Genomic DNA, 27,538 nt, shown 5'->3' on the forward strand with positions numbered 1-27,538 from the left:
ACAGCTGACGTAGATATACTGTATCAAAGGACAAAGTGGTTAAACAATGCTAATTCACTACAACCCAACAAGGACAGAGCCAAAGAAGTTCGAAATTTGATAAAGCATTAGAAAGAAGGTTCCAGTCGGAATTTACACTGAGGACAGGCATATTTTATGAAGCTGGTAATAAACCAGGCAAATATCTTGCGAGAGCTTTAAGAGAGAAACAAATCGGGGGAGATATTAAAGCCATCAGGAATAAAGAGGTGTCCTTATTACACAAGACAATGGACATAGCTCGTAGATTCGTTGACTTTTAATCTGACATTTATTCTTTGAAATCCACTACAGAGGGAACTGAGGGCTCCCCCCTCAAGAACCCAAAAGATCCGAGATTTTCTTAAGAGTTCTGAGATGCCTAAGATTAGTGAGCAAACTTTGGTAGAATGGGGAGAGGAGTTCCATGAAGATGAAGTGCTAGCTGCAATTAAATAATTACAGCCAAACAAGAGTCCCGGCCCTGACGGTTTCTCTGGCGCATATTACAAGGCTTTTAAGAGCATTTTTGTCCCCCATTTGACAGCTTTGTTCAATGAAATCTAAGTTGATAAACCCCTTCAACCAGAAATGCAAGCTGCTAACGGTCATACCTAAAAAAGGAAAAGATGACAGTCTGTGCTAATTATAGGCCCATTTCGTTACTTAATGTTGACACTAAGCTTTTTGGCAAGGTCATAGCAAATAGGCTAGTACAAGTGATACCTTCTGTTATATGTGGTGATCAGGTTGGCTTTGTCCCTGGCAGGGAGGCCAGGGACAATACCACAAAGGCCACAAAGGACATTACCTCCGCGAAAGGTTTGGTTCACAAAAAAGTTTGCAAACCGCAATAGACTTCAATGGGGAGGCGAACTTTGAAAAATAGAAAAAATTCTGACGGCTGGAAAAATGAGAAAACATGTTTCGAGGGCTCTAATACCTGGAGTCAGACATGATTGAGTGAAATACACATCAAAAGTCCCAGGCAAAAATCTAGATTTCACATAAACCCCTATTTTAGGTTCAATTTTAGGCCTCCCCTTCCCTCCTGGTCTCCCCTGCCTCCATATCATCTGCCAGGGAATTATACTATTTCAAAAGCCAGCTTACATACCGTGGCTGGGAATTGAACCCAGGTCTCACTGTGTGGTGGGCAAGTACCTTAACTGCTGTACCACAAGAGTACTAACTGAAGCTGGCCTAGCATTTACCATGTATGCTCAATCCAAGAGAAACATTAGACAAGACAAATAACAAATAACAGTAGGAGACCTTAGGCAAGTCTTCCTAACACTGCTACTGCCTATAGAGCGTGCCCTAGTGGCTGCAGCTCTGGTGCTTTGAGTCTGCCAGGAGAAAAGCGTGATATAAATGTTATTTGTCTTGTCTAATTTTTCTCTTGGATTGAGCATAAATGGTAAATGCTAGGCCAGCTTTAGTTAGTACTGTTGTGGTACAGCAGTTAAGGTACTTGCCCACCACACAGAGAGACCCAGGTTCAATTCCCAGCCAATGTAAGTTGGCTTTTATGCTACAAATCCTTAAAGGGAACCTAAACTGAGAAGGATATGGATTCTTCCTTTTAAAATAATACCAGTTGCCTGAATCGCCTGCTGATCCTGTGTCTCTAATACTTTTAGCCACAGCCCCTGAACAAGCATGCAGATCAGGTGCTCTGACTGAAGTCAGACTGGATTAGCTGCATGCTTGTTTCAGGGTGTGATCCAGCCACTATTGCAGTCACAGAGATCAGCTGGACTGCCAGGCAACTGGTATTGTTTAACAGGAAACATCCATATCACTCTCAGTTAAAGAAATACTATCGATTGACATATTTTTTTCAATTGACACAGGAATGGTTTGGGAAGTGCTGCTAAGTACTGGTGTATACATTTTAGTAGCAACTTCTTTGTTTACTGTTAGCAAAATACTTTCAAACTTTACTGACGCCAAAACTGACGGCAGACTGAGCCATGAGGAGAGGGTATATTCCCCTCACACTTGATCAGTTAACTCTATGTGTAACTCTGTGTGTGTGACAGAGAGAACAGCTGCAGCTTCTGTGTCCTGTGTTTCTGACTGACGTGTCTGAAGATTGCAGAGGAAATGTAACTTAAGGCTCATACACACATCAGACTATAGTCTTTGGAAAATGAAAGATCACAGACCAATCTTACCACCCTTCATGTAGTATGAGAGCCATACTCTACACAGTCTTTTCTATGGAGCTGAACTCCACATAAAAAAAAATCTTTGCAAGATGCTGCAAAACGGGCGTTAGGTACCCCTTGAAAGGTGTGCACATACGCGTCCCACTTACTCGTCCCCCACCACTGTGTGAAGTATATGCACACAGGGAGCTGCTTGCTTGGCAGTTGCAAAAAGCTGTTATTTCTCACAATGCAATGAGAACCTCTGTGAACCACACACAACAAACTGTCAGATCCGGCCCTGTGTCCTAACTGCGCACATGCTCAGTACAAAAAAGCCAGAGACACACAACCATTCAGTTGACGCAGGGATACTTGCATTTTATTGTATAGGATGTACTAAAAGTTCACAGAGAAGCGCTCAACGCCGGTATAATACTCCGTAGGGCACAGCAGTATCACAAGTTCCTAAAGCTAATGAGAATGGTCTTAAAAAAAAAAAAAGAAACCAGATACTTACCTAAGGAGAGGAAAGGCTCTGGGTCCTATTGAGCATTTCCTCTCCCCTCCCTTTTTTTTTTACAGCACCGTTCCCATTTACTTTAATGGTCCGCCACCTAGCTAGGGAATAGATAACAGAATGTGATCCCCCTTTTCGGTAACTGGCTCACCAGATCCAGAGACCTTCATGGTCAGTCTGCGCATGAGGGCTGTATGGCCACCCCCAGCCACTCAGGCAAGGTCCTTCCACCGGTCCTCCTTCCATCCCTTGAGTAGTTCACCAGCACACCTCATAGAAAAAAAACAACGCTCCAGATAGGTAAAAAATAACCTCAGGGCTTTAATTTAAATGACAATAAAAATTGTGCACAGGCACTTTAAAACATAAAAACCATACAGCAGCATGGATAGGGAGGTGTATCAGCACTCCCAGACCAGCCTCGCAATGTTAGCAAAATGCTGGCTGTCCCTGCCTCCACACCCACTCAGGGCCCTCACTCAGTTAGTGCAGAAAAAGGGTTTAAAAAAAAAACTTTTAAAATAGTGTACAGACCAAAAACACTGAGCCACGCTGCATCCAGCATGCTCACAGCTTAACAGTCACAGGCCAGTCTCTGCCCAATGTTTAGTTGCTACGGCAATTTATCAAGGTCCTTTCTTAAAGAGAACCTGTACTGAGTAAAATTATTTAAAATAAACAAATGACGTAACTTCAAATGAACATTAAATAGTTACCTTGCCATCAGTTCCTCTCAGAAGCTCACCATTTTCTTCTGACAATGATCCCTTCCAGTTCGGACAACATTTTGTCAGAACTGAAATATATCAGTTGCTGTCAGTTATATATCAGCTGCTGTCAGTTGTAGCTGTTAGGACAACTGATATGCCCGGTAATGTCCATGTTTCCCTATGGCTCAAGTGGACGATGTTACAGTTTAACAGTGTGCTGACCAGAAAGCGGTTATGGAGTAATAGCCATTTTCAAAATGGAGGACGGAGAATTCCCTTGATCACAGTGGACATACAGGACGCTGAAGAGGAGAAAGATTGAGTAGTAGACTACACGGGAGGTAAGTATGACTTGTGTATGCTTATTTTGACTTTTAATTTTCAGTTCCGGTTTTCTTTAAGAACTTGTGATACTGCTGTGCCCTACAGAGTTGTATACCGGCTCTGTGAACTTTTAGCATATTTAAGACAAGAAGAGAAATAGTTGGCACTAAAGCGTTGGATAGCTGATGCTGGGGTGATGCAGGCAAGATTTACACACTTCCCTCACTGTGGTGCAGCTTGCGTGCTCGGATATAAACGAGAAGCAGCATATATACAAATGAGGAAGAAGAGAAGGAAAATCGGCACTGCAGGTGCTTTATTCCAACATGTGAGGTACAAGGAGTAGTACACAAACAGTGTTTCTTTAACCACTTCCGGATTCTCGGTGCGTATATGTACGCCCCTGAATCCTGAAGTGTATTCCATGGAAACGGCCGCTCGTATAAGCGGCAGTTCCATGTCAGTTCACGGAGGGTGTCTCCGTGAACACCCTGCGAGCCGATCGGCGGCTCGCAGGGTAAATGTAAACACACGGGGAAGATCTTCCCCGGTGTTTAGATGTATACTGCGCTGCTGCGCAGCAGCGCCGTAGAGGAGATCGGCGATCCCCAGCCTCTGATTGGCCGGGGATCGCCGGCATCTGATAGGCTAAAGCCTATCCCATCAGGCGCAGGACGGAAATCCGTCCTGCGCCGCTCACAGGGGGAGGGAGAGGGAGGGAAGGGGAAGGAGGCCAGGAAGCGCTGCGGAGGGGGGCTTTGAAGAGCCCCCCCTGCAAGCGCAAGCAGCCGGCGGCGATCAGACCCCCCCAGCAGGACATCCCCCTAGTGGGGAAAAAAGGGGGGGGGGGGGAAGTCTGATCGGCCTGGCTGCAACCTGATCTGTGCTGTGGGCTGGAGAGCCCACGCAGCACAGATCAGCACAAAATAACGTAGTACAGAAGTGGTTAAAAACCACATACCACTGCTGTAAAGTGTGGTGGTGCTGTGGGTGCTGGGCACAAAAAGCCTGACGGCTGTTTCGCACTAAAAATGCACTTCCACAAAGGCTGTGGCTAGTATAGGCTGTGTTAGTATATTTAACCCTGACTAGTGATAAGGATTGAGAGCGCTCCACCAATTCATGAAACTTACCCTTTGTGCTGTGCAATCTGCTGTGCATAGGGGGAATCTTTCTGGAGTTTAACTTATTTAATAGACTTGTGAAAACGCAGTTCTCAGAGTTAGCTCTGTTAATCATTCCTTTCATATAGTGTAAAGTAGTTTCTGGAAGTAAAGAGTGCCCCTATAATTTCTACCGTGCAACAGTACAAGGAGTCAGAAGCTGCCAGCACCGAAGATGGGTAACCATCTCAGCATTGAGGAACCGGTAACTTGTACACTGTCGGGGGAAGAGGGAATAATATGTTCTCTTCCTAGACAGGTTTTCTTTGATGCATGCAATTCTATTTTAATAGTTAATTATGACATTGCTCTACAAACTGCTGTATTGAACAGTTTCTTACATCAAGATTACTCAGATACCTTGTAAAATGTCTGAAGATCCCCAATAGGTGGCGAGACAGACAAATAATTAGGGAATTTGTCTTGCAGATGTGCAATCAGCATGCCAAACTGGGTACCCCAATCTCCTAAGTGATTTAACCTGCAAAAAGAGTAAAGTAAATACTTAATTTTACATATGATTTTATGTACACACACATATACAGTGGGATGCGAAAGTTTGGGCAACTTTGTTAATCGTCATGATTTTCCTATATAAATTGTTGGTCGTTAGGATAAAAAATGTCAGTTAAATATATCATATAGGAGAGACACACAGTGATATTTGAGAAGTGAAATGAAGTTAATTGGATTTACAGAAAGTGTGCAATAATTGTTTAAACAAAATTAGGCAGGTGCATAAATTTGGGCACTGTTATTTTATTGATTCCAAAACCTTAAACTAATTATTGGAACTCAAATTAGATTGGTAAGCTCAGTGACACCTGACCTACATACATAGGTGAATCCAATTATGAGAAAGAGTATTTAAGGGGTCAATTTTAAGTTCTCCTCCTCTTAATGTTCTCTGAAGAACTCATGGGGCTCAAAACAACTCTCAAATAACCTGAAGACAAAGATTGTTCACCATCATGGTTTAGGAGAAGGATACAGAAAGCTGTCTCAGAGATTTCAGCTGTCTGTTTCCACAGTTAGGAACATATTGAGGAAATGGAAGACCACAGGCTCAGTTCAACTTAAGGCTCGAAGTAGCAAACCAGGGAAAATCTTGGATAAACAGAAGCGACGAATGGTGAGAACAGTCAGAGTCAACCCATAGACCACCACCAAAGATCTACAACATCATCTTGCTGCAGATGGAGTCACTGTGCATTGTTCAAACATTCAGCGCACTTTACACAAGGAGATGCTGTATGTGAGAGTGATGCACAGTACAAACAGAGCCACTTGAGGTATGCTAAAGAACATTTGGACAAGCCAGCTTCATTTTGGAATATGGTGCTGTGGACTGATGAAAATAAAATGGAGTTATTTGGTCATAACAAGGGGGCGAGCAGATAAAAGAACACAGCATTTCAAGAAAAACACCTGCTACCTACAGTAAAATATGGTGGTAGTTCCATCATGCTGTGGGGGTGTATGGCCAGTGCAGGGACTGGGAATCTTGTCAAAGTTGAGGGACACATGGGTTCCACGCAGTTTCAGCAGATTCTGAAGACCAATGTCCAGGAATCAGTGACAAAGCTGAAGCTGCACCAGGGCTGTATCTTTCAATAAGAAAATGACCCTAAACACTGCTCAAAATCCATTAAGGCATTCATGCAGAGAAACAAGTAAAACGTTCTGGAATGGCCATCTCAGTCCCCAGACTTGAATATAATTGAAAATCTGTGGTGAGTTAAAGAGAGCTGTCCATGTTCGGAAGCCATCAAACCTGAATGAACTAGAGATGTTTTGTAAAGAGGAATGGTCCAAAATACCTTCAAGCAGAATCCAGACTCTCATTGGAACCTACAGGAAGCATTTAGAGGTTGTAATTTCTGCAAAACGAGGATTTACTAAATATTTATTTCATTTTTTGTGGTGCCCAAATTTATGCACCTGCCTAATTTTCTTTAAACAATTATTGCATATTTTGTGTAAATCCAATAAACTTAATTTCACTTCTCAAATATCACTTTGTGTATCTCCTATATGATATATTTAACTGACATTTTTTATCATAACCAACGATTTATACAGGAAAATCATGACGATTGACAAGGTTGCCCAAACTTTCGCATCCCACTATATATTTACAACATTTTGTTTTTTGTTATTTATATAGCACCAACATTTTGCACAGTGTTTTAACGAGTATGTAGAGTCCCTCAGAGGGGCTCAGAAACTAATCCCTACCATAGTCATATAGTGCTGCCCATAATTATTCATACCCCTGGCAAATTTTTACAAAGTTACTTTTATTCAACCAGCAAGAAACTTTTTGACAAGAAATGACATAGGTGTCTTCCAAAAGATAATAAGACGATGTACAAGAGGCACTATTGTGGGAAAAAATTCTCAGCTCTTATTTACATTTGAGCAAAGTGTCCAGTCCAATATTATTCATACCCTTCACAAACTGTCAGTCTGTGGGAAAATCCAAAGTTCTACACCATTCCAAATAGTCCAAGCTGTTCTAAAGCATCCTAATTACCACGATTAATTGGGAAAAGCTGTTTTAATCAATTTAACAGGTGAAAAAAAGCAGCACTCTGCAGTTGATTTGTGGACAGTCATGGTTAAGACAAAGGAGCTTAGTGAGGACCTGTGGCTGCGCATTGTGACTGCTCACAAGCCATGAAAGGGCTACAAAGGTCATTTCTAAATGTTTTAAAGTTCCAGTGGCTACAGTGCAAAATATTATTAAAAATACAAGATGTTCCGCACTGTGGAAAATCTCAGAGGACATGGTCGGAAGCCAAAAGTGACACCTGTGCTGGTCAGGAGTATAGTGAGAGAAGTGAAAAAGAATCCAATGATCACCACCAAGGCCATCATGGTGAAATTGGTCTCTGCTGGTAGCAATGTCTCAAGGTAGACAATCCAATGGACACTGCACAATAATGGGTTCCATGGATGCAGACCAATGAGGACGCCACTTCTCCAGATAAGGCACACAAAAAGCTTGCTTGGCCTATGGAAATGCTCATCTGAACAAAGAAGAAGACTTCTGGTTTAAATTGTTTGGTCACAAGGATGTTTCCTTTAATTGGAGTAAAAAATGAGAAGACTTCAGCCCAAAGAATATAATCCCCACTGTCAAACATGGTGGGGAGAACCTAATGGTTTGGGGGTGCTTTTCAGCCAATGGACCAGGGAACCTAATCACAGTAACCAGCACCATGAAAAAAAGAGCAATACATCAGGATTCTCAACTACAACATCAGGCAGTCTGCAGAGAAGCTTGGCCTTGGCCACCAGTGGACATTTCATCATGACAATGACCCAAAATACACAGCAAAAGTGGTGAAGAAATGGTTAGCAGACAACAACAATGTTTTGGAGTGGCCCAGCCACAGTCCTGACTTGAATCCAATTGAAAATCTGTGAAGGGAGCTACAGATCAGGGTGGTGGCAAGAAGACCCTTACAACTTGAAAGATTTGGTGCTCATTGCTAAAGATGAATGGGCAAAGATACCCCTGGAGATATGCAAAAAGCTGGTCTGCAATTATAATTGCGTTTGATTGCTGTAATAGCCAATAAAGGATTTTCTATTGATTATAGAAAAGGGTATGAATAATGTTGGGCTGGACACACTTTGCTGAATTGTAAAAGTAAATAAAAGCTGAGAAATGTTTTTTCCACACAATAATGCCTTTTGTACATCGTCTTATTATTTTTTGGGAGACACCTATGTCATTTGCCATCAAAAAAATACTTGCTAGTTGAATAAATGCAACTTTAAGTCCAAATTTGCAAGGGGTAGGAATAATTATGGGAAGCACTATATATTGTGGAGTGTATGTATTGTGTAGTGTATGTATCATAGTCTAGGGCCAATTTAGAGGTAAGACAGTTAACTTATCTGTATGTTTTTGGGATGTGGGAGGAAACAGGAGTGCCTGGAAGAAACACACGCAGATACGGGAAGAATATACAAATAGTGCAGAGAGTACACTGGCAAGAATTCAAACCGCAGACCTAGTGCTGTAAGGCTAGGAGAGAACGGAGGCTCCAGTGTCTGCAGTCATCTTTAAAGTGGAATGAAACCCAGCATTTCTTCTTTGCTCTAAAACATTATTTACAGCATATTATATACCACCACCATTTTTTCTTTTACTAGAACAGCATTTAACTAGTTAAACACAGGACTTAGAAGCTCCATGCAGGGAAAGCTGGATGCATGGAACAGGAGATAACATTATCTTGTGTTTACCTACTGTATTTTTGTTGACTATAAGACTCACTTTTTCTCCCCCAAAAGAAGGGGAAAAAAAATCAGTGCGTTTTATAGTCTAAATGCAGGGAGTTCCTGCCAATACGAACCTCAAACCCACTGCAATGTCGGGGACTCCCTGTACTGTGCCCATGCAGAGGAGGACACAGGGGGACACAAAGGGGCATAGAGGGGGACACAATGGGGGCACAAAGGGCATGGAAGAAGACACAAGAAGGACACAAAGGGGCATAGAGGAGGACACAAGGGAGACAGAGGAGGACACAGAGAGACACAAGGGGGCATAAGGTACAAAGGAGGCATAATCCACAAGATGCCCCTTCACCATGGATGCACCAGGTTTAGTATATTTTATTTCCCCTGGTTTTTGTCCTCTAAATCTAGGTGGGTCTTATGGTCAGGAGTGTCTTATAGTCCGAAAAATATGGTAATCGTATCAAGTGAGGAATGTGGCACATTCTCTGACTGTGCAGACTCTCCTGAACACAGACACTCAGAAAGCATTTCTGTGTACATTACAAGATGAATAAACCAGTTATGAATAAAATGCAAACACAGCTCTCAGAGCAAAGCAATTGTACTTTGGGAACTTGTGATTTTTAAATGAATAATAATACTTATGCACAAAAGCAAATATGACAATCATATGGCATATAAAAAGTAGGAAAACATGTTTTTATTGAATATTATGTCAGAGTTTTATACTGCTTTAACCCTCCTGGCGGTCTATTAAAAACCGCCAGGGGCAGCGCAGCAGTTTTTTTTTTTTTTTTTTTTTTTTTTAATCATGTAGCGAGCCTAGGGCGCGTAGCGGCAAATCGGCGCATAGCGGCGAATCGGCGTGGAACGGCGGCGATCGGTGTGCACACGCAGCTAGCAAAGTGCTATCTGCGTGTAGCAAAAAAAAAAATTATGCAAATCGGCCCAGCGGGGCCTGAGAAATCCTCCTGCGCGGCTTACCCCGAACTATGTTCGGAGTTACCGCCCGGAAGGTTAAGCTCTACTCCATGCACAAACACATACTTCTAGACCCAGAGAAACACTCCTCCTACACGCAATCCCACAAGATTGGCTTTTGCATCCACCCACACACACTAATAAGTCCTGAGACTCCCACACTTCAACTATCTACACTCCCATGAGAAGCTTCGTCCACCATATAGGATCAAGTCACATTCTGTAGAGAGACCAAAATCACTAAACTCTCACAGCAAACATCAGTCACGAATGCTGCTCCCTGCACCCTGCCATTAACTCACAATACAGCATAAATCAATAGTCACAAGATCTACTGTAACATACATCCATTTAGTTACACTTCTGCATTATGTACTCACACAACATAAATGCATTTTCTATGGTCTGAAAACTACAGAATCACCACACACAAATACTACAAAATAGTGTACACATCTAGGTAAAAGACATAGGAAAATACACTATAGGTGAGCAATTACTGTATTTTTTGCCATATAAGACGCACTTTTTCTTCCCCAAAATTGTTGGGGAAAAGTGGGTGCGTCTTATGCGGCGAAGGTACAGATTTTGGAATGCAGAGGTGCGCAGGGAAGCGGTATATACATTACCTGCTCCTGCCGCCGCGCTCCTGGCTCCAGTCCTGCTTCGGGATCCTCTTCTCCCATCTACCGCTGTTGCAGCCGCCGAACATCGCTGGCCGGTGAGTCCTAATTAGCCACGCGGTGATTACGCAATCAGTACACGTGCGCCGGGGTCATGCATGCGTGACCCCGGCGCACGTGTGCTAATTGCGTAATCCCTGCGCGGCTAATTAGGACTCACCGGCCAGCGATGTTCGGCGGCTGCAACAGCGGTAGATGGGAAAAGAGGATCCCGAAGCAGGACTGGAGCCAGGAGCGCGGCGGCTGTAGCACCAGGCATCGGTGGATGGCAGAAGAGGATCCCGAAGCAGGACTGGAGCCAGGAGCGCAGCGGCAGGAGCAGGTAACGTATATACTGTATTTACGCTGCTGGCACAGGGGGATATGGACAGGGGGACATGGCCGGCACAGCGGGACACGGACGGCACAGGGGGACACTGACGGGGGAAATGGCTGGCACAGGGACACAGACAGGGGGGCATGGCTGGCACAGGGACACAGACAGGGGGCATGGCTGGCACAGGGACACAGACAGGGGGGGGCATGGCTGGCACAGGGACACAGACAGGGGGACATGGCTGCCACAGGGACACAGACAGGGGGACATGGCTGGCACAGGGACACTGACAGGGGGGCATGGCTGCCACAGGGATACTGACAGGGGGGCATGGCTGCCACAGGGATACTGACAGGGGGGCATGGCTGCCACAGGGATACTGACAGGGGGACATGGCTGCCACAGGGACACTGACAGGGGGACATGTCTGGCACAGGGACACTGACGGGGACATGGCTTGCACAGGGGGAGACTGACAGGGGGACATGGCTGCCACAGGGGGACATGGCTGGCACAGGAGGACATGACAGGCACAGGGGGAAACAGCAGGCACAGGGGGACACAGGAACAGCCAATCCCTACACTGACCACATAGGGGAACACAGGCAGGCAACATGGGAATAGGCAATCACTACACTGTCCCCTTATGTGGTCAGTGTAATAGTATGTAGAGTAACTGGGGGGAGAAAAGTCCATAAGACGCCCCTGCATCATAGATGCACCAAGGTTTAGTTTTTTCTTTTTTTCCTGATTTTTGCCTTCTAAATCTGGGTGCGTCTTATATGCCGGAGCGTCTTATACGGCGAAAAATACGGTATGTCTTTCCCAAGTCATCTTTGGACAGCACCCAGAGAGTGATAATCGAGAACAACTTTTTTTTAGAGACTGATAACCTGTAAGACTTTTCTACAGAAAGATAAATCATTATTGGCTAATACATTCAGTTTATAATGCTTTGCAAATGTGTCTGCATTCAAGCAGGTTGCTGCCCGACAAATTTTCTTCAGGGAGGCTCTGGCTCTCTTTGCCCAAGATGACATAGCCCTTGATAAATGCACCTTGATAGCCTCTGGAATTGTCTGTTCCTGTAATTCATATGCTAGGACAATTGTCTGCGTGATCCATCTTGCAATCGATAATTTAGAGGCTTGCATACCTTTCTTTGGCCCAGAAAAAAAGTACTAACATTGCTTCTGATTTCCTCCACTTTGATGTTACTTCAAGATATTTCAGAATACATCTTCTGACATCCAGACAGTTCAGTTTTTGTTCTTTTGTATTTTCCGGTTTATCACAAAAAGACGGTAAATAGACTTCCTGTGATCTATAATAAGTTGATGAGACTTTAGGAAGAAGTTTTAATGTAATCCTATCATCCGAGATGATACACTATGGTTCATTAATTGTGAAAGTGTGTATCTCACCTACTCTTCTTGCTGAATATATAGCCAACAGAAAAGCTGCTTTTAGAGTTATGTGTTTCTCTAAAGGTACAGACTAACCAGCAAGCTCATGGTGAACCAGAACTCATTGGAGCATTGGAGTGTGTAAGGGGCTACAAAAAAACCCTTACTAAAATGCTATGGAAAACGAAAGTTTGCTTTCTTACAACAGAAAGAATTTGCAATAATTCAGGTTGGAGTGAGCCTGAGATATCTCCGAGTGCATCACTGCTGAAATATAAAAATCAACCATTGTTGCCCTTAGAAGCTAAACACACCCCCAGATCCGTTGGAATGTAACGATGTGTCAGGTTGTTAATTGTACAGAGCCAAAATAATCCAACATGCACACAGACTGTTTCGGACTGATTGATCATCATCAGTGCATGGCATGGATTAATGTGGCTCTATGGAGTAGGACTTGAAACACCCAGAGGTAGACTAAAATACTTTGCATGGGTTCAAACAGATCTGATGACAACAACTGCAGCACGGTATTCAAGTCCCAAGGAGGGGTCGTCATTCTTTGAACAGGTTGCATTCTGCTAATTGCTTTAAAGAATTGTACAATAAAACCTTCTTCTGAGAGTCTTCTTTCTAGAAATATGCTCAGTGCTGCTGTTTGTACCTTCAAGGTGCTTGCACTCAAGCCAATTTTGAAATCCAGGTTAAAAAATTCAAGATCTGATCTGCTACAATTCACGTGACATTTTTTTTTCCTTTGCACCAGTCATTGTAAATTCTTCAGCATAAAGTTTCCTAGTTACTTTCTGTTGGAAATCAAGGTTTTGGGTAAATCAACTTTGAATCCTTTACGTTTTAACAGTTGCCATTCAGGTTTTATGCTGCTAAGTGTAGAAGGACTGCGGGATGTTTTGGGGGAGCCAGTGCTGTATTGTCTGCAGCTACAGGGGAGGGGGAAGCCTCATTGGGACTCTAAGGCTTCCCCCTCCCGAGGTAAGTGTTTTTTTCAGTAAATAGTCTCCTTAACTCTTTCAGGTTGAGGGTAAATCTATTCTCTCCTGATATTTTTTTGTTATTATTATTAAGTCTAGGTAATAAAATCCTCTGTGATGCTGACATGGCAGGACATCCCTGATTACTCTTGTAATAAAGTTTCTACTGCCTCCTAAAGAGCTGAATGCATCACCTGATCTTTGGGTTGGGGAGTGGCACAAAACTTTTTGGGAGGGCGAGGGATGGGGGGGGGGGGGGGTGTTTGTATCCTTCCGAAACTATTTTTTATCCAAGTGCTGTAAAAATATTCCTCCCAGATCTCGAAATAGTAGGCAATTCTTGCCCCCACTAGTAACCTTGCGTCATGGTTTACTGTTGTTAACTGGTGTTTTGATTGAGAAGAATTCCTGACTTTGCTTTTTGAACACCTGACAGACCACCACCTTTTAACTCCTCCCTTAGACTGCTGTTTCTTTTGGGTTCAAAGGAAATACACCTGCATCTTCAAAACTGCAAATCTGACTTCCTTGATATTTTATAATTAGACGGATCTAGCTTTGGTGCTGTCCCCCAGAATTTTAATCTTCCTGTCTGTAGGGATATCTTCTGGCCAAAGACCTAGGCCAGAAGGCTTTCTTTTCATGATTTTCCATTCTTTATCTATGATATGCTTTAAAGATTTATGGACCAGAACATGTGAACTAATCAACTTACAATCCTTCATACATCGTATCTATAGTAGTTAAGACCTTTTTCTGAGGCGTAATGCCCATAGCTGTCTGGTGGTTAGGTAACAAACTATGCAGACTTTCCAAAGAGAAGGCAAACCTTGCCATTTTGCTACTTGATGCCTCCTGATCTTCACCCTCAAAATCAAATTCTTCTAGTGAGTACTCGAGTTCCCCTTCTGACAATGCCGATCCCTCTAGCTGACCTTATAGTTTCCATTTACGAGGACTACTAATGAGGACCATTTCAGAAGTTGACAGTCCTGGGACAGCTGTATGGTCTATGACAGGACCTGAGGGGATGGCAGGCAGAATGTCGCCCGTAGAAACCACTCCAGATGTAATAGAGGGAACAGGTGGGAGGGATGAGGTCAAAGGAACTAATTATGCATCTTAAAGGCTTTTAAAGGTGTCAGACATCTCTGATTTAATCCATCCCATAAAATCCTGATTCTTGCTTAATCTGATTTGTACAGGTTTGATACAATACTTAAGATGAAGGTAAAGGAAGCTTCCCAGTACACATAGAACATTGCTTAGTAGTAGCCTTTTTATGAGGAAGATGATGGAGGCTTGTCTGATTTATTTTCAGGTTTCGGCTGCAAAAATGAGAACAAGCCACTTTTAGTATATGTGAACCACTCAGTAATACAATATACCTGGTTGCACAATATACAAAACATACCAGAGGGGAAGAAGATCCCTGCTCCACAGCCGTGGAGGGTCTGGCAGCCTGTTCCATGGTCAGCTTGCTCAAACTGGTGGCTGAACTATGTCTGGCCCTTAAATACTTTCCTCTCCTCCTTTGGCCAGCCCCTGCATCAGCTAAACGTATACACCCACAACTGTGAAGCAATACAAACATTCCCCCTGAGAAAAGCTGAGGCAGATCCCTCACTCACCAGCACCTGCCCGGGCCCAAGTACATGCTGAATCGGCATCCCTCCTCATGGGCCACTGTGCTTCCTGGATCCTGTGCTGCGGTGGTCATATGAGACCCCAGCTGACTTGTGGGCGGAACTTCTGGAAGTCACGCTAGACGTGCACGGAGGAGAGAAGCAGCGTTGGATCTTGAGAGCCAAACAGCGCATTCCCCGCTCTGCCCGCCTGGACAACCAGCCTCTTAAGGGAAAACTCTGCCACAGCCCCCTGGGCACTGCCATAGATAGGCCTCTGATCTGCTAGTGCCTTCTGTGTGGACAGGACAATACTGAAAAGCTTTGTGCAGAGGGAGCCCTATAAACTATAGGGAGAAAGGTGTGTGTGTGCGTGTGGGGTCGCATATGCATAGGGGAGGAGCATAGCATTTCATTTTTGTGCAGTCCTGCCTAGTGTTGATGGATCCAGGTCAGCTCTCGGTGCTGTCCTGGAAAAAAAAATTGCAATCTCTCTCATAAAACAACTTCATATACTTTACATTGTGCTCCATATACCTCAACAGACAGCAATGAAAACCAATAATCATAGTTCAATTCAACTACAAACAATTTACAATTTCATGATGAATATAACACACACACACACGCACGCACGCACGCACGCACGCACGCACACACACACACACACACACACACACTTGGCAGAAAGTTACATTAAAGCCTCTTGCACACTACATGCAATTCTGATTTTTATATGATCCGATTTTTTATTCAGATGAAAATTTTTTTTACTGCAAACTGCTACGTTTAATTTGAAACAAAAATCAGATCGTATAAAAATTGGCTTACAATCTATCATTGGCTTACAATGATAGACACGGTCAGGAGCCAATGAAAGTGGCTCCTGACCGGCTCACATGGTTCTGTCGTCATAGAGACGGTAGAGTCTATGTCCTGGGGGTCCCGGCGAGCAGCGGTTGCAGTGGGTATGTGCGGCGATTCGTCGGTATTTCGACGGGATTCCGCGTTCCTGTACCAGCGGTCTCTGGTCCTTAACCACTTCAGCACCATAGGGTTTTTTGCTTAAAAACCAGAGCAATTTTCACATTTCAGCGCTCCTCCCATTCATTCACCAATAACTTTATTGCTACTCATCAGATGTAAATGATCTATATCTTGTTTTTTTGCCTCAAATTATGCTTTGTGAGGGTGATATTTGCTTTTAGTAATTATGTTATTATCTGTGCATTTTAAAGGGAAAAATGAGAAAAAAAAGAAAAAATACACTATTTCTCCATTTCCATCCACTATAGTTTTCAAATAAACAATGTTACCATTGGTAAAACCCACACATTGTATTTGCTAATTTGTCCTGGTTATCTCAACATTTAAATAATGTTCCTAGTACAATGAATGGCGATAATATATTAGTTTCTGGTTTGTGTTTTTTGTTTTCTCATTGTACTCTATCAGTAATTAAAAGCCCTTATCTTCATGATTAACAGTAATACACTCTCATGGCATACATATTTTAAAAGCTAAGTCCCTAGGGTAACTATGTATTCTCTTTTCAATGCTGTCACTTTTTTTTTTTTACAAGTATTTATTTAGGGGTATAGAGTACATGAAAAGAACAGTTTTATTGCTTTTCATTCAGTTTTCCGGTAAAAACAATCACATGACTTAGCCCTCAGTTGACAAACAACACAAAATCTAATCTCTTACTTGTCACGGTTAAAATGATACCCTATATACATAATCAGATAGCTTATTGGGCATACAGCACGCTGTTTACCACAAGTACGCATATTTACTCCCCTGAGCTTTAGATGAAGTTTTGTGGGGAGTAGATAAGCGTAGCAAGGGATTCAAAGTGGTTAAAGAGGAACTCCACTGAAAATAATGTAATAAAAAAAGTGCTTTATTTTTACAATAATTATGTATAAATGATTTAGTCAGTGTTTGCCCATTGTAAAATCTTTTAAATCCCTGATTCACATTCTGACATTTATCACAGGGTGACATTTTTACTGTTGGCAGGCGATATAGCTACTGCATGCTTTTTTGGCAGTTGGAAACAGCTTTAAACATCTATTTCCCACAATGCAACAAGGTTCACAGACAGGAAACTGCCAGAAGTAGCACGGTACTCAGAGCTTCTTGTGGGAGGGGTTTCAGCACAATATCAGTCATACAACGCCCCCTGATGGTCTGTTTGTGAAAAGGAATAGATTTCTCATGTAAAAGGGGGTATCAGCTACTGATTGGGATAAAGTTCAATTCTTGGTCGGAGTTTCTCTTTAAGGGGGCAGAGACCACTGGTACTTAAAGAGGAACTCCAGTGAAAATAATGTAGTAAAAAAAGTGCTTCATTTTTTACCATAATTGGGTATAAATGATTTAGTCAGTGTTTGCTCATTGTAAAATCTTTCCTCTCCCCGATTTACATTCTGATATTTATTACATGGTGACATTTTTACTGTGGGCAGGTTATGTAGCTGCTCCTAGCTGTTTTGGCTGTTAAAGACAGCTGTAAACAGCTAATTCCTGTCTGTGAACATTGTTACATTGTAGCAGTTTGCCCAGAGTACCGCGGTACTCAGAGCTTCTTGTGGGAGGGGTTTCAGCACAAAATCAGTCATACAGCGCCCCCTGATGGTCTGTTTGTGAAAATCATTATATTTCTCATGTAAAAGGGGGTATCAGCTACTGATTGGGATAAAGTTCAATTCTAGGTTGGAGTTTCTCTTTAAGTGGTTAAGTACAGTGGGATGCGAAAGTTTGGGCAACCTTGTTAATAGTCATGGATTTTCATGTATAAATCGTTGGTTGTTATGATAAAAAAAAATGTAGTTTAATATATCATATAGGAGACACACAGTGATATTTGAGAAGTGAAATTAAGTTTATTGGATTTACAGAAAGTGTGCAATAATTGTTTACACAAAATTAGGCAGGTGCATAAATTTGGGCACCACAAGATAGAAATTAAATCAATATTTAGTTGATCCTTCTTTTGCAGAAATTACAGCCTCTAAATGCTTCCTGCAGGTTCCAATGAGAGTCTACATTCTGCTTGAAGGAATTTTGGACCATTACTCCTTACAAAACATATGTATTTCATTCAGGTTTGATGGCTTCCGAGCATAGACAGCTCTCTAACTTACACCACAGATTTTCAATGATATGCAGGTCTGGGGACTGAGATGGCCATTCCAGAACGTTGTACTTGTTCCTCTGCATGAATGCCTTAGTGGGTTTTGAGCAGTGTTTAGGGTTGTTGTCTTGTTGAAAGATCCAGCCCTGGCGCAGCTTCAGCTTTGTCACTGATTCCTGGACATTGGTCTCCAGAATCTGCTGATACTGAGTGGAATCCATGTGTCCCTCAACTTTGACAAGATTCCCAGTCCCTGCACTTGCCACACAGCATGATGGAACCACCACCATATTTTACTGTAGGTAGCAGGTGTTTTTCTTGGAATGCTGCGTTTTTCCTCCATGCATAAAGCCTTTGCCCAAATAACTCAATTTTAGTTTCATCAGTCCATAGCACCTTATTCCAAAATTATGCTGGCTTGTCCAAATGTGCTTTAGCATACCTCAAGAGACTATTTGTGCTGTGGGTGAAGAAACGCTTCCTCTGCATCACTCTCACACACAGCATCTCTTTGTGTAAAGTGCGCCGAATGGTTAAACTATGCACAGTGACTCCATCTGCAGCAAGATGATGCTGTAGGTCTGTGGTGCAGGTCTGTGGGTTGACTGATTGTTCTCACCATTCATTGCTTCTGTTTATCTGAGATTTTTCTTGGTCTGCCATTTCAAGCCTTAACTTGATCTGAGCCTGTGGTCTTACATTTCCTCAATATGTTCCTAACTGTGGAAACAGACAGTTGAGATCTCTGAGGCAGCTTTCTGTATCCTTCCCCTAAACCATGAGGGTGAATAATCTTTGTCTTCAGGTCATTTGAGAGTTGTTTTGAGACCCCCATGTTGCTACTCTTAAGAGAAAATTAAAAGAGGGAAACTTACAAGTGACACCCTTAAATACTCTCTCATAATTGGATTCACCTGTGTATGTAGGTCAGGGGTCACTGAGCTTACCAAGCCAATTTGATTTCCAATAATTAGTTCTAAAGGTTTTGGAATGAATAAAATGACAACAGTGCCCACATTTATGCACCTGCCTAATTTTATTTAAACAATTATTGCACACTTTCTGAAAATTCAATAAACTTCATTTTACTTTTCAAATATCACTGTGTATGTCTAATATGATTTATTTGACTTACATTTTTTTATTGTATCAATCAACGATTTATACAGGAAAATCATGACAAATAACAAGGTTGTCCAAACTTCCGCATCCCACTGTAGTTAAAGTGGATCCGAGATAAACTTTTACTCATTGCAGAATTGTGTTCCTTTCCTATAGTTTATAGGGCATTCCTCAAGCCAAATACGTTTTTGTTTTAATACTCTAATTCCCTATAAACTAAATAAGCCCCACCCACAGTTTTCAGAGAGCCTTGGCAGTAGCAAGGGCTCATGGGAGCTCAGTCTGGGCAGGAGGGGGAGGTATTACTAGCCAGAGATTTCAGAGGCATAATAATAGGTTTTAACCTCCTTGGCGGTATCGCGCAGGAGGTTTTCTCAGGCCCTGCTGGGCCGATTTGCTTAATTTTTTTTTTTTGCTGCACGCAGCTAGCACTTTGCTAGCTGCGTCAGCACACCGATCGCCGCCGCCCCGCGCTCGATCGCCGCTATCCGTCGCGCCATGCCCCCCCCCCCCCCCAGACCCCGTGCGCTGCCTGGCCAATCAGTGCCAGGCAGCGCTGAGGGGAGGATCGGGACTGCCAATGACGTCATCCCGCCCCGTCGCCATGGCGACGGGGGAAGCCCTCAGGAAATCCCGTTCTTTGAACAGGATTTCCTGATCGGAGATCGCCGAAGGGCGGGGGGGGGGGGGGTTGCATGCCGCATGAGCAGCGGCTATCATGACAAAAAACTGCTGCGCTGCCTCCTGGCGGAATTTTTTAGACCGCCAGGAGGGTTAATACATAGTTGAATACATAAACAACGATCTCCATTTAGCTTACAATTTTTTGACGGATAAGGGAGTGAAATCTTTCCAGACCTTACAACACAATTGTCAGTTACCCTCTTCTGAGATCTTTCAATAATTACAAATAAAAAAAAATATAAAAAACTGTATCCAAAAATTAAAACAGGTAGACTCCTGCCTTACCAGAACGAGTTTGAGCACAAATGCCAGAGAGACCCCTTAGGCACAGGTACAATTAGCTTGATCTATAATAGTCTAGCCTCTCCTAAAACACCCTCTAAAAAACAGATGAGAAAAATACAATAAATCAGAGCAAAATATAGAGGATCTCCAGAACATATGAACATACCGTATATACTCGCATACAAGCCGAATTTTTGACCCCCAAAAAGGGGGCCAAAAGTTGGGGGGTCGGCTTGTATGCGAGTCGTGGGTGGTGGTCTGCGCCCCCCGCCCGCTCGCTCGCCCCCTCCCTCCCTCCGCGGCCGCCGCTGCTGCTAAATTACCTGCTTCAGCGGCCGCTTCCTAATCCGGGTTCCCCTCTTCATCCTGCGGACTCCGTAACTGTATCACAGCAGCGCGCCCGGCGCTGCTGCTGTGACGATGCAGGGGGCAGGAAAGAGCGGTTCCCCTGGCACTATACTAGCTAAACCGGGGCACTATACTAGCTATACTGAGCACTATACTAGCTAAACTGGGGCACTATACTAGCTATACTGAGCACTATACTAGCTAAACTGGGGCACTATACTAGCTATACTGAGCACTATACTAGCTATACTGAGCACTATACTAGCTATACTGAGCACTATACTAGCTATACTGAGCACTATACTAGCTATACTGAGCACTATACTAGCTAAACTGGGGCACTATACTAGCTATACTGAGCACTATACTAGCTATACTGAGCACTATACTAGCTAAACTGGGGCACTATACTAGCTATATAGAGCACTATACTAGCTAAACTGAGCACTATACTAGCTATACTGGGCACTATACTAGCTATACTAGGGCACTACCTACCCATACTGGGCACTTTACTAGCTATACTGGGACACACTAGGGGAATAAGGCGGCCAGCATTTCCTACCCCCCGGCTTATATGGGGGTCAATCATTTTCCCCTGTTTTTTCAGGTAAAAGTTGGGGGGTCGGCTTATATGCGGGTCGGCTTATATGCGAGTATATACGGTATATTCCCAAAAGCTCTCTATGGTCAAACATAGTAGAAATCAACTCCAAGATCTTACTAGGAAGGTATCTCACTCCCGACAAGCTAGCCAAGCTCAATCCGCAATGCTCGTATAAATGCTTCTAAGGCCACGGACATAAAAGGACCACCCTTTATATTTGGTGGGAATGCCCCAAAGCAAGGAAACTTTGGCATAGAGTCTACCAGTTGAGTTATACTCTGTCAGGTTCACCGATCCCAAAAACTCGAGGAGATTGCACTTCTAAACCTGAATCCCCACAACTCACCAACATACAATATCAATTAACCTCGCATATCTTTACAGCTACTAAGCATACCATGGCCATTTCTAAGTTTTGAAACAGTCAAACCCAAATTGGGCACTACATGTTTTATGATATAATGAAAGTAATTCTAGATGATACATGGGAACTCTTTGAGAAACGTTGGTTCCGACTCCACGAAAATTATTAAATGCTTCCCCCTGCCTTCTTTATCTTACATCTCAAAACACCTTATTGGGTGTTCCCATTATGGGAACCACATACTATGATAAAGCCTTGGAGATGATACGTTTTCTCCCTCATTGTAAAGCCACAACCCCCCCCCCCCCCCTCTTTCTTCTCTTTCGAACGCTTTCATCCACTTCCCCCCGTTCTGGCCATGACCACACAAAAATATTTCCTGTATATAGGTTTCCATTTTCCTAGTTACTGTTACTCCACTTCCACACCTAAGTTGATTACCTCGTCCACCCTAAGTTGACACTTATAATAATAATAATAAGAAGAAGATTTCATTGACGCTAGAGCCCCCATATACTTTCTTTTCCCCCATGAGGTCCCATTAGATGGTGTCGGACCGTGGAGCAGAGACTTGTGAAGCCTATTGGCGGTCTATGCCCTGCTTCTGGCCATTCCTTCTATGTTGCTTAACAAACCCCTTGTTGGAGTCGCAAGACTCCAGGACACCACTATTTATAGTGCCCTGATGTTTTGTACTTGAGTGTTTTGGCACTTCACAGGAATATGTTAATTATGTGGTTTATGAATATGTGGAAATTCTTACAGGTTTACGAGTTTGTTTGAGTCTGAGAACAATTTCTTTCCTGATCTTGATTGTATACATTTATGATACTTTTGTTCATTTGTATCTCATATGTTGGACTACTTTACGATAGTTTTAAAATGTTAAGATATGTTACTTTTTCTACTTCTGAAAATCAATAAAAAAAAACGATTGACAATGAGGCAAGTGCTGTGGTTAGGACTGAGTAAAATTCCAATAAATTTTCATAATTTCTGTCAGTGTAAATCACCAGCAATTCTATTCTTGTGAACTGCAGTGTGAGTAGGAGCTGAACCTATACCACTTATAACAATCTGCTACGATGTAAATATGCTATGTTGTTTTGTGACTTATTATTATTTATTGTATTTATAAAGTGCCAACATATTACGCAGTGCTGGACAAATATATACAATGATACAAGGATGACAGACATAACAAGGTTATAGAACATAGAACAAAGTTATACAAAGCAAACGGTACAAAATACATGATTATGCGATATGGGCTGGTTAGGTAGGCCCAATAATACAAAGTACAGGCTGCCACAGGAAAGGAGCACATGAACTTGTAGATTGCACTAGGTGTAAGCTCTGCCAGAGGCTTACAATCTAAGGGACTTTCAGGAGTACAGAGAAACAGCTAAATGTCTCCTTTAGATAAAATGAGTGATAGGTCATTTGCGAACGTAGTGCCAATTCACTTTGTCTCCTAAGTTTCCTCCTGGGAGATCATTTTCAATAAATAAATGTAATAACATAGAATAAATAAAATAGCAATATTTTTAGAAACAAAACAAATATTTACTAAAAATAAACACAAACATCCTAGGAGCGATCACAGCTCGCCAACAGAAAGGAACTGTAAAAGAAAAAAAAAAATACTAGGAAGAAAAGTGAATTGGATCAGGGCCCAGCATGTTTTAACATGTAGTGTGCTTCTTACCTGAGTACATCATGGCCCACAAACTCAAATAAGCGGCATATGCTGTCACCGATTACAGTAGAGCGCAAGTGTCCCACATGCATTTCTTTGGCAATATTTGGAGAAGAAAAATCGACAATGACCTAGGAGCAAGAGTTAAGAATTCAATATATATAATTTTTAAGCATATACTTTGACGGATCTAGCAATTACTTTGCTCAAGATAATAAATGTCATCTTATGCAGTGATTTAACCACTTGCCGACCGCCCACTGTACATTGGCGGCGGCAAAGTGGCAGCCCCCGGACAACTTAACGCACATTGGCGTCAGATCCTGGGACACTGTGTTGCCGGGTATCGCGCGCTGGCATGCGCGCGCATCCGCCAGCAATAGGCTCTGCCCACCCACGATGACAACCCGCCGGCCGTTCGGAAGGATCGCCGCATACAAAGTGTATAATACACTTTGTAATGTATACAAAGTGTATTATACAGGCTGCCTCCTGCCCTGGTGGTCCCAGTGTCCGAAGGGACCACCAGGGCAGGCTGCAGCCACCCTAGTCTGCACCAAACACACTGACCCCCCCCCCCTGTACTGTATGCATCTATCCCCCTGTAATAACCCACTGATCACCCATCAATCACCCCCTGTCACTGCCACCCATCAATCAGCCCCTAACCTGCCCCTTGCGGGCAATCTGATTACCCACCCACAACATCACATCGCCCGCAAACCCGCCGTCAGATCACCTCCCAAGTGCATTGTTTACATCTGTTCTCTAAACACCCACTAATTACCCATCAATCACCCCCTATCACCACCTGTCACTGTTACCCATCAGAATAGATCCTAATCTGCCCCTTGCGGGCACCCAATCAACCGCCCACACGCTCAGATTGCCCTCAGACCCCCCCCCCTTATCAATTCGCCAGTGCATTATTTACATCTGTTCTTCTCTGTAATAATCCACTGATCACCTGTCAATCACCCATCAATCACCCCCTGTCACTGCCATCCATCAGCCCCTAAACTGCCCCTTGCGGGCAATCTGATCACCCACCCACACCATTAGATCGTCCGCCGTCAGATCACCTCCCAAGTGCATTGTTTACATCTGTTCTCTCCTCTAAACTCCCACTAATTACCCATCAATCACCCCCTATCACCACCTGTCACTGTTACCCATCAGATTAGACCCCTATCTGCCCCTAGGGCACCCAATCGCCCACCCACACCCTCAGAACGCTCTCAGACCCCAGCCCTGATCACCAGTGCATTGCTTGCATCTATTCCCCCCTCTAATCACACCTTGAGACACCTATCAATCACCTCCTGTCACCCCCTAGCACACCTACCCATCAGATCAGGCCTTAATTTGCCCCGTGTGGGCTCTGGATCACTCGGCTAAACCCTCAGATCCCCCTCAGACCCCCTTCCGATCACCTCCCCAGTGCATTGATTGCATCTATTTTCCCCTCTAATCACCCCGAGACACCCATCAATCACCTCCTGTCACCCCCCTAGCACTCCTATCCATCAGATCAGGCCCAATACAACCTGTCATCTAAGAGGCCACCCTTCATATGACCGGTTCCACAAAATTCGCCCCCTCATAGACCACCTGTCATCAAAATTTGCAGATGCTTATATCCTTGAACAGTCATTTTGAGACATTTGGTTTCCAGACCACTCCTCACGGTTTTGGGCCCCTAAAATGCCAGGGCAGTATAGCAACCCCACAAGTGACCCCATTTTAGAAAAAAAAAGACACCCCAAGGTATTCCGTTAGGTGTATGAAGAAGATTTTATTTTTTGTCAAAAGTTAGCGGAAATTGATTTTTTTTTTTTTTACACAAAGTGTCATTTTCCACTAACTTGTGACAAAAAAAATAAAAACTTCTATGAACTCACCATACTACTAACGGAATACCTTATGGTGTCTTCTTTCTAAAATGGGGTCACTTGTGGGGTTCCTATACTGCCCTGGCATTTTAGGGGCCCTAAATCGTGAGTAGTCTAGAAACCAAATGCCTCAAAATGACCCGTGAATGGGCCCCTTAGCGCACCTAGGCTGCAAAAGAGTGTCACACATGTGGCATCGCCGTTCTCAGGAGAAGTTGTATAATGTGTTTTGGGGTGTATTTTTACACATACCCATGCTGGGTGGGAGAAAGATCTCTGTAAATGACAATTTTTAGATATTTTTTTTTTTTACACACAATTGTCCATTTACAGAGATATTCCCCCCCCCCCCCCCCCTAGCATGGGTATGTGTAAAAATACACCCCAAAACACATTATACCACTTCTCCTGAGTACGGCGATACCACATATGTGACACTTTTTTGCAGTCTAGGTGCGCTAAGGGGCCCAACGTCCTATTCACAGGTCATTTTGAGGCATTTGGTTTCCAGACTACTCCTCACGTTTAGGGCCCCTAAAATGCCAGGGTAGTGTAGGAACCCCACAAGTGACCCAATTTTAGAAAGAAGACACCCCAAGGTATTCCGTTAGTAGTATGGTGAGTTCATAGAAGTTTTTATTTTTTTGTCACAAGTTAGTGGAAAATGACACTTTGTGAAAAAAAAAAATCCATTTCCGCTAACTTGTGACAAAAAATAAAATCTTCTATAAACTCACAATACTACTAATGGAATACCTTGGATGTCTTCTTTCTAAGATGGGGTCACTTGTGGGGTTCCTATACTGCCCTGGCATTTTAGGGACCCTAAACCGTGAGGAGTAGTCTAGCAACCAAATGCCTCCAAATTACCTGTGAAATCCTAAAGGTACTCATAGGATGTTGGGCCCCTTAGCGCAGTTAGGGTGCAAAAAAGTGCCACACATGTGGTATCGCCATACTCAGGAGAAGTAGTATAATGTGTTATGTGGTGTATTTTTACACATACCCATGCTGGGTGGGAGAAATATCTCTGTAAATAGACAATTGTGTGTAAAAAAAAAAAAAATCAAAAAATTGTCCTTTACAGAGATATTTCTCCCACCCAGCATGGGTATGTGTAAAAATACACCACAAAACACATTATACTACTTCTCCTGAGTACGGCGGTACCACGTGTGGCACTTTTTTGCACCCTAACTGCGCTAAGGGGCCAAAAGTCCAATGAGTACCTTTAGGATTTCACAGGTCATTTTGAGAAATTTGGCTTCAAGACTACTCCTCACGGTTTAGAGCCCCTAAAATGCCAGGGCAGTATAGGAATCCCACAAGTGACCCCATTTTAGAAAGAAGACACCCGAAGGTATTCTGTTATGGGGTATGGTGAGTTCATAGAAGATTTTATTTTTGTCACAAGTTAGGAAATCGATTTGTATTGTTTTTTTTCACAAAGTGTCAATTTCCGCTAACTTGTGACAAAAAAAAAAATCTTCTATGAACTCACCATACTACTAATAGAATACCTTGTGGTGTTGTCTTTCTAAAATGGGGTCACTTGTGGGGTTCCTAAACTGCTCTGGCATTTTAGGGGCCCTAAACCTTGAGGCGTAGTCTTGAAACCAAATGTCTCAAAACGACCTGTGAAATCCTAAAGGTACTCATTGGACTTTGGGCCCCTTAGCGCAGTTAGGGTGCAAAAAAGTGTCACACATGTGGTATCGCTGTACTCAGGAGAAGTAGTATAATGTGTTTTGTGGTGTATTTTTACACATACCCATGCTGGGTGGGAGAAATCTCTCTGTAAATGGACAATTGTGTGTAAAAAAAAAAAAAATCAAAACATTGTCATTTACAGAGATATTTCTCCCACCCAGCATGGGTATGTGTAAAAATACACCCCAAAACACATTATACTACTGTATATACTAGAGTATAAGCCGACCCAAGTATATGCCGACCCCCCAACTTTTACTTAAAAAAAGATAAATAAATGATTGACCACCAACTCTAGGATATTAGTGCAAGTGTGGTCACCCCAAAAATGAACAGAGTTGTGGAAATGCACCAGAGTTGTGGAAATGGGGTACCATGCCTGTGCCAAACCTCCACTGCCTGCACTTTATGCGAGGTGTTCTCACTATTTTGGGTGGCTGTATAAAAAACATTAAGATGGGACCCAGGACCTATTGTATTTTACTTGGGAAAAAAAATCACCTTCACTGGACATTCAAGTGTTATCATTGTGTCCTCCAT

The 27,538-nt window shown here is 43.0% G+C and overlaps 1 protein-coding gene across 1 annotated transcript in view; it reads right to left on the reverse strand.

Annotated features, from left to right (window-relative positions):
* The window catches only part of RARS1 (arginyl-tRNA synthetase 1), a 687,757-nt gene that overhangs the window by 495,874 nt on the left and 164,345 nt on the right, over positions 1-27,538 (reverse strand). The window contains exons 6-7 of the mRNA XM_068277415.1: positions 23,406-23,527; positions 5,249-5,369 (exon numbers count right to left, since the gene is read on the reverse strand). Of these exons, the coding sequence (XP_068133516.1) occupies positions 5,249-5,369; positions 23,406-23,527 (243 nt within the window). The remainder of the gene's footprint in view (positions 1-5,248; positions 5,370-23,405; positions 23,528-27,538) is intronic.

The sequence above is a fragment of the Hyperolius riggenbachi genome, chromosome 3 (genome assembly GCF_040937935.1).
Source record: "Hyperolius riggenbachi isolate aHypRig1 chromosome 3, aHypRig1.pri, whole genome shotgun sequence".
Classification (NCBI taxonomy): Eukaryota; Metazoa; Chordata; class Amphibia; order Anura; family Hyperoliidae; genus Hyperolius; species Hyperolius riggenbachi.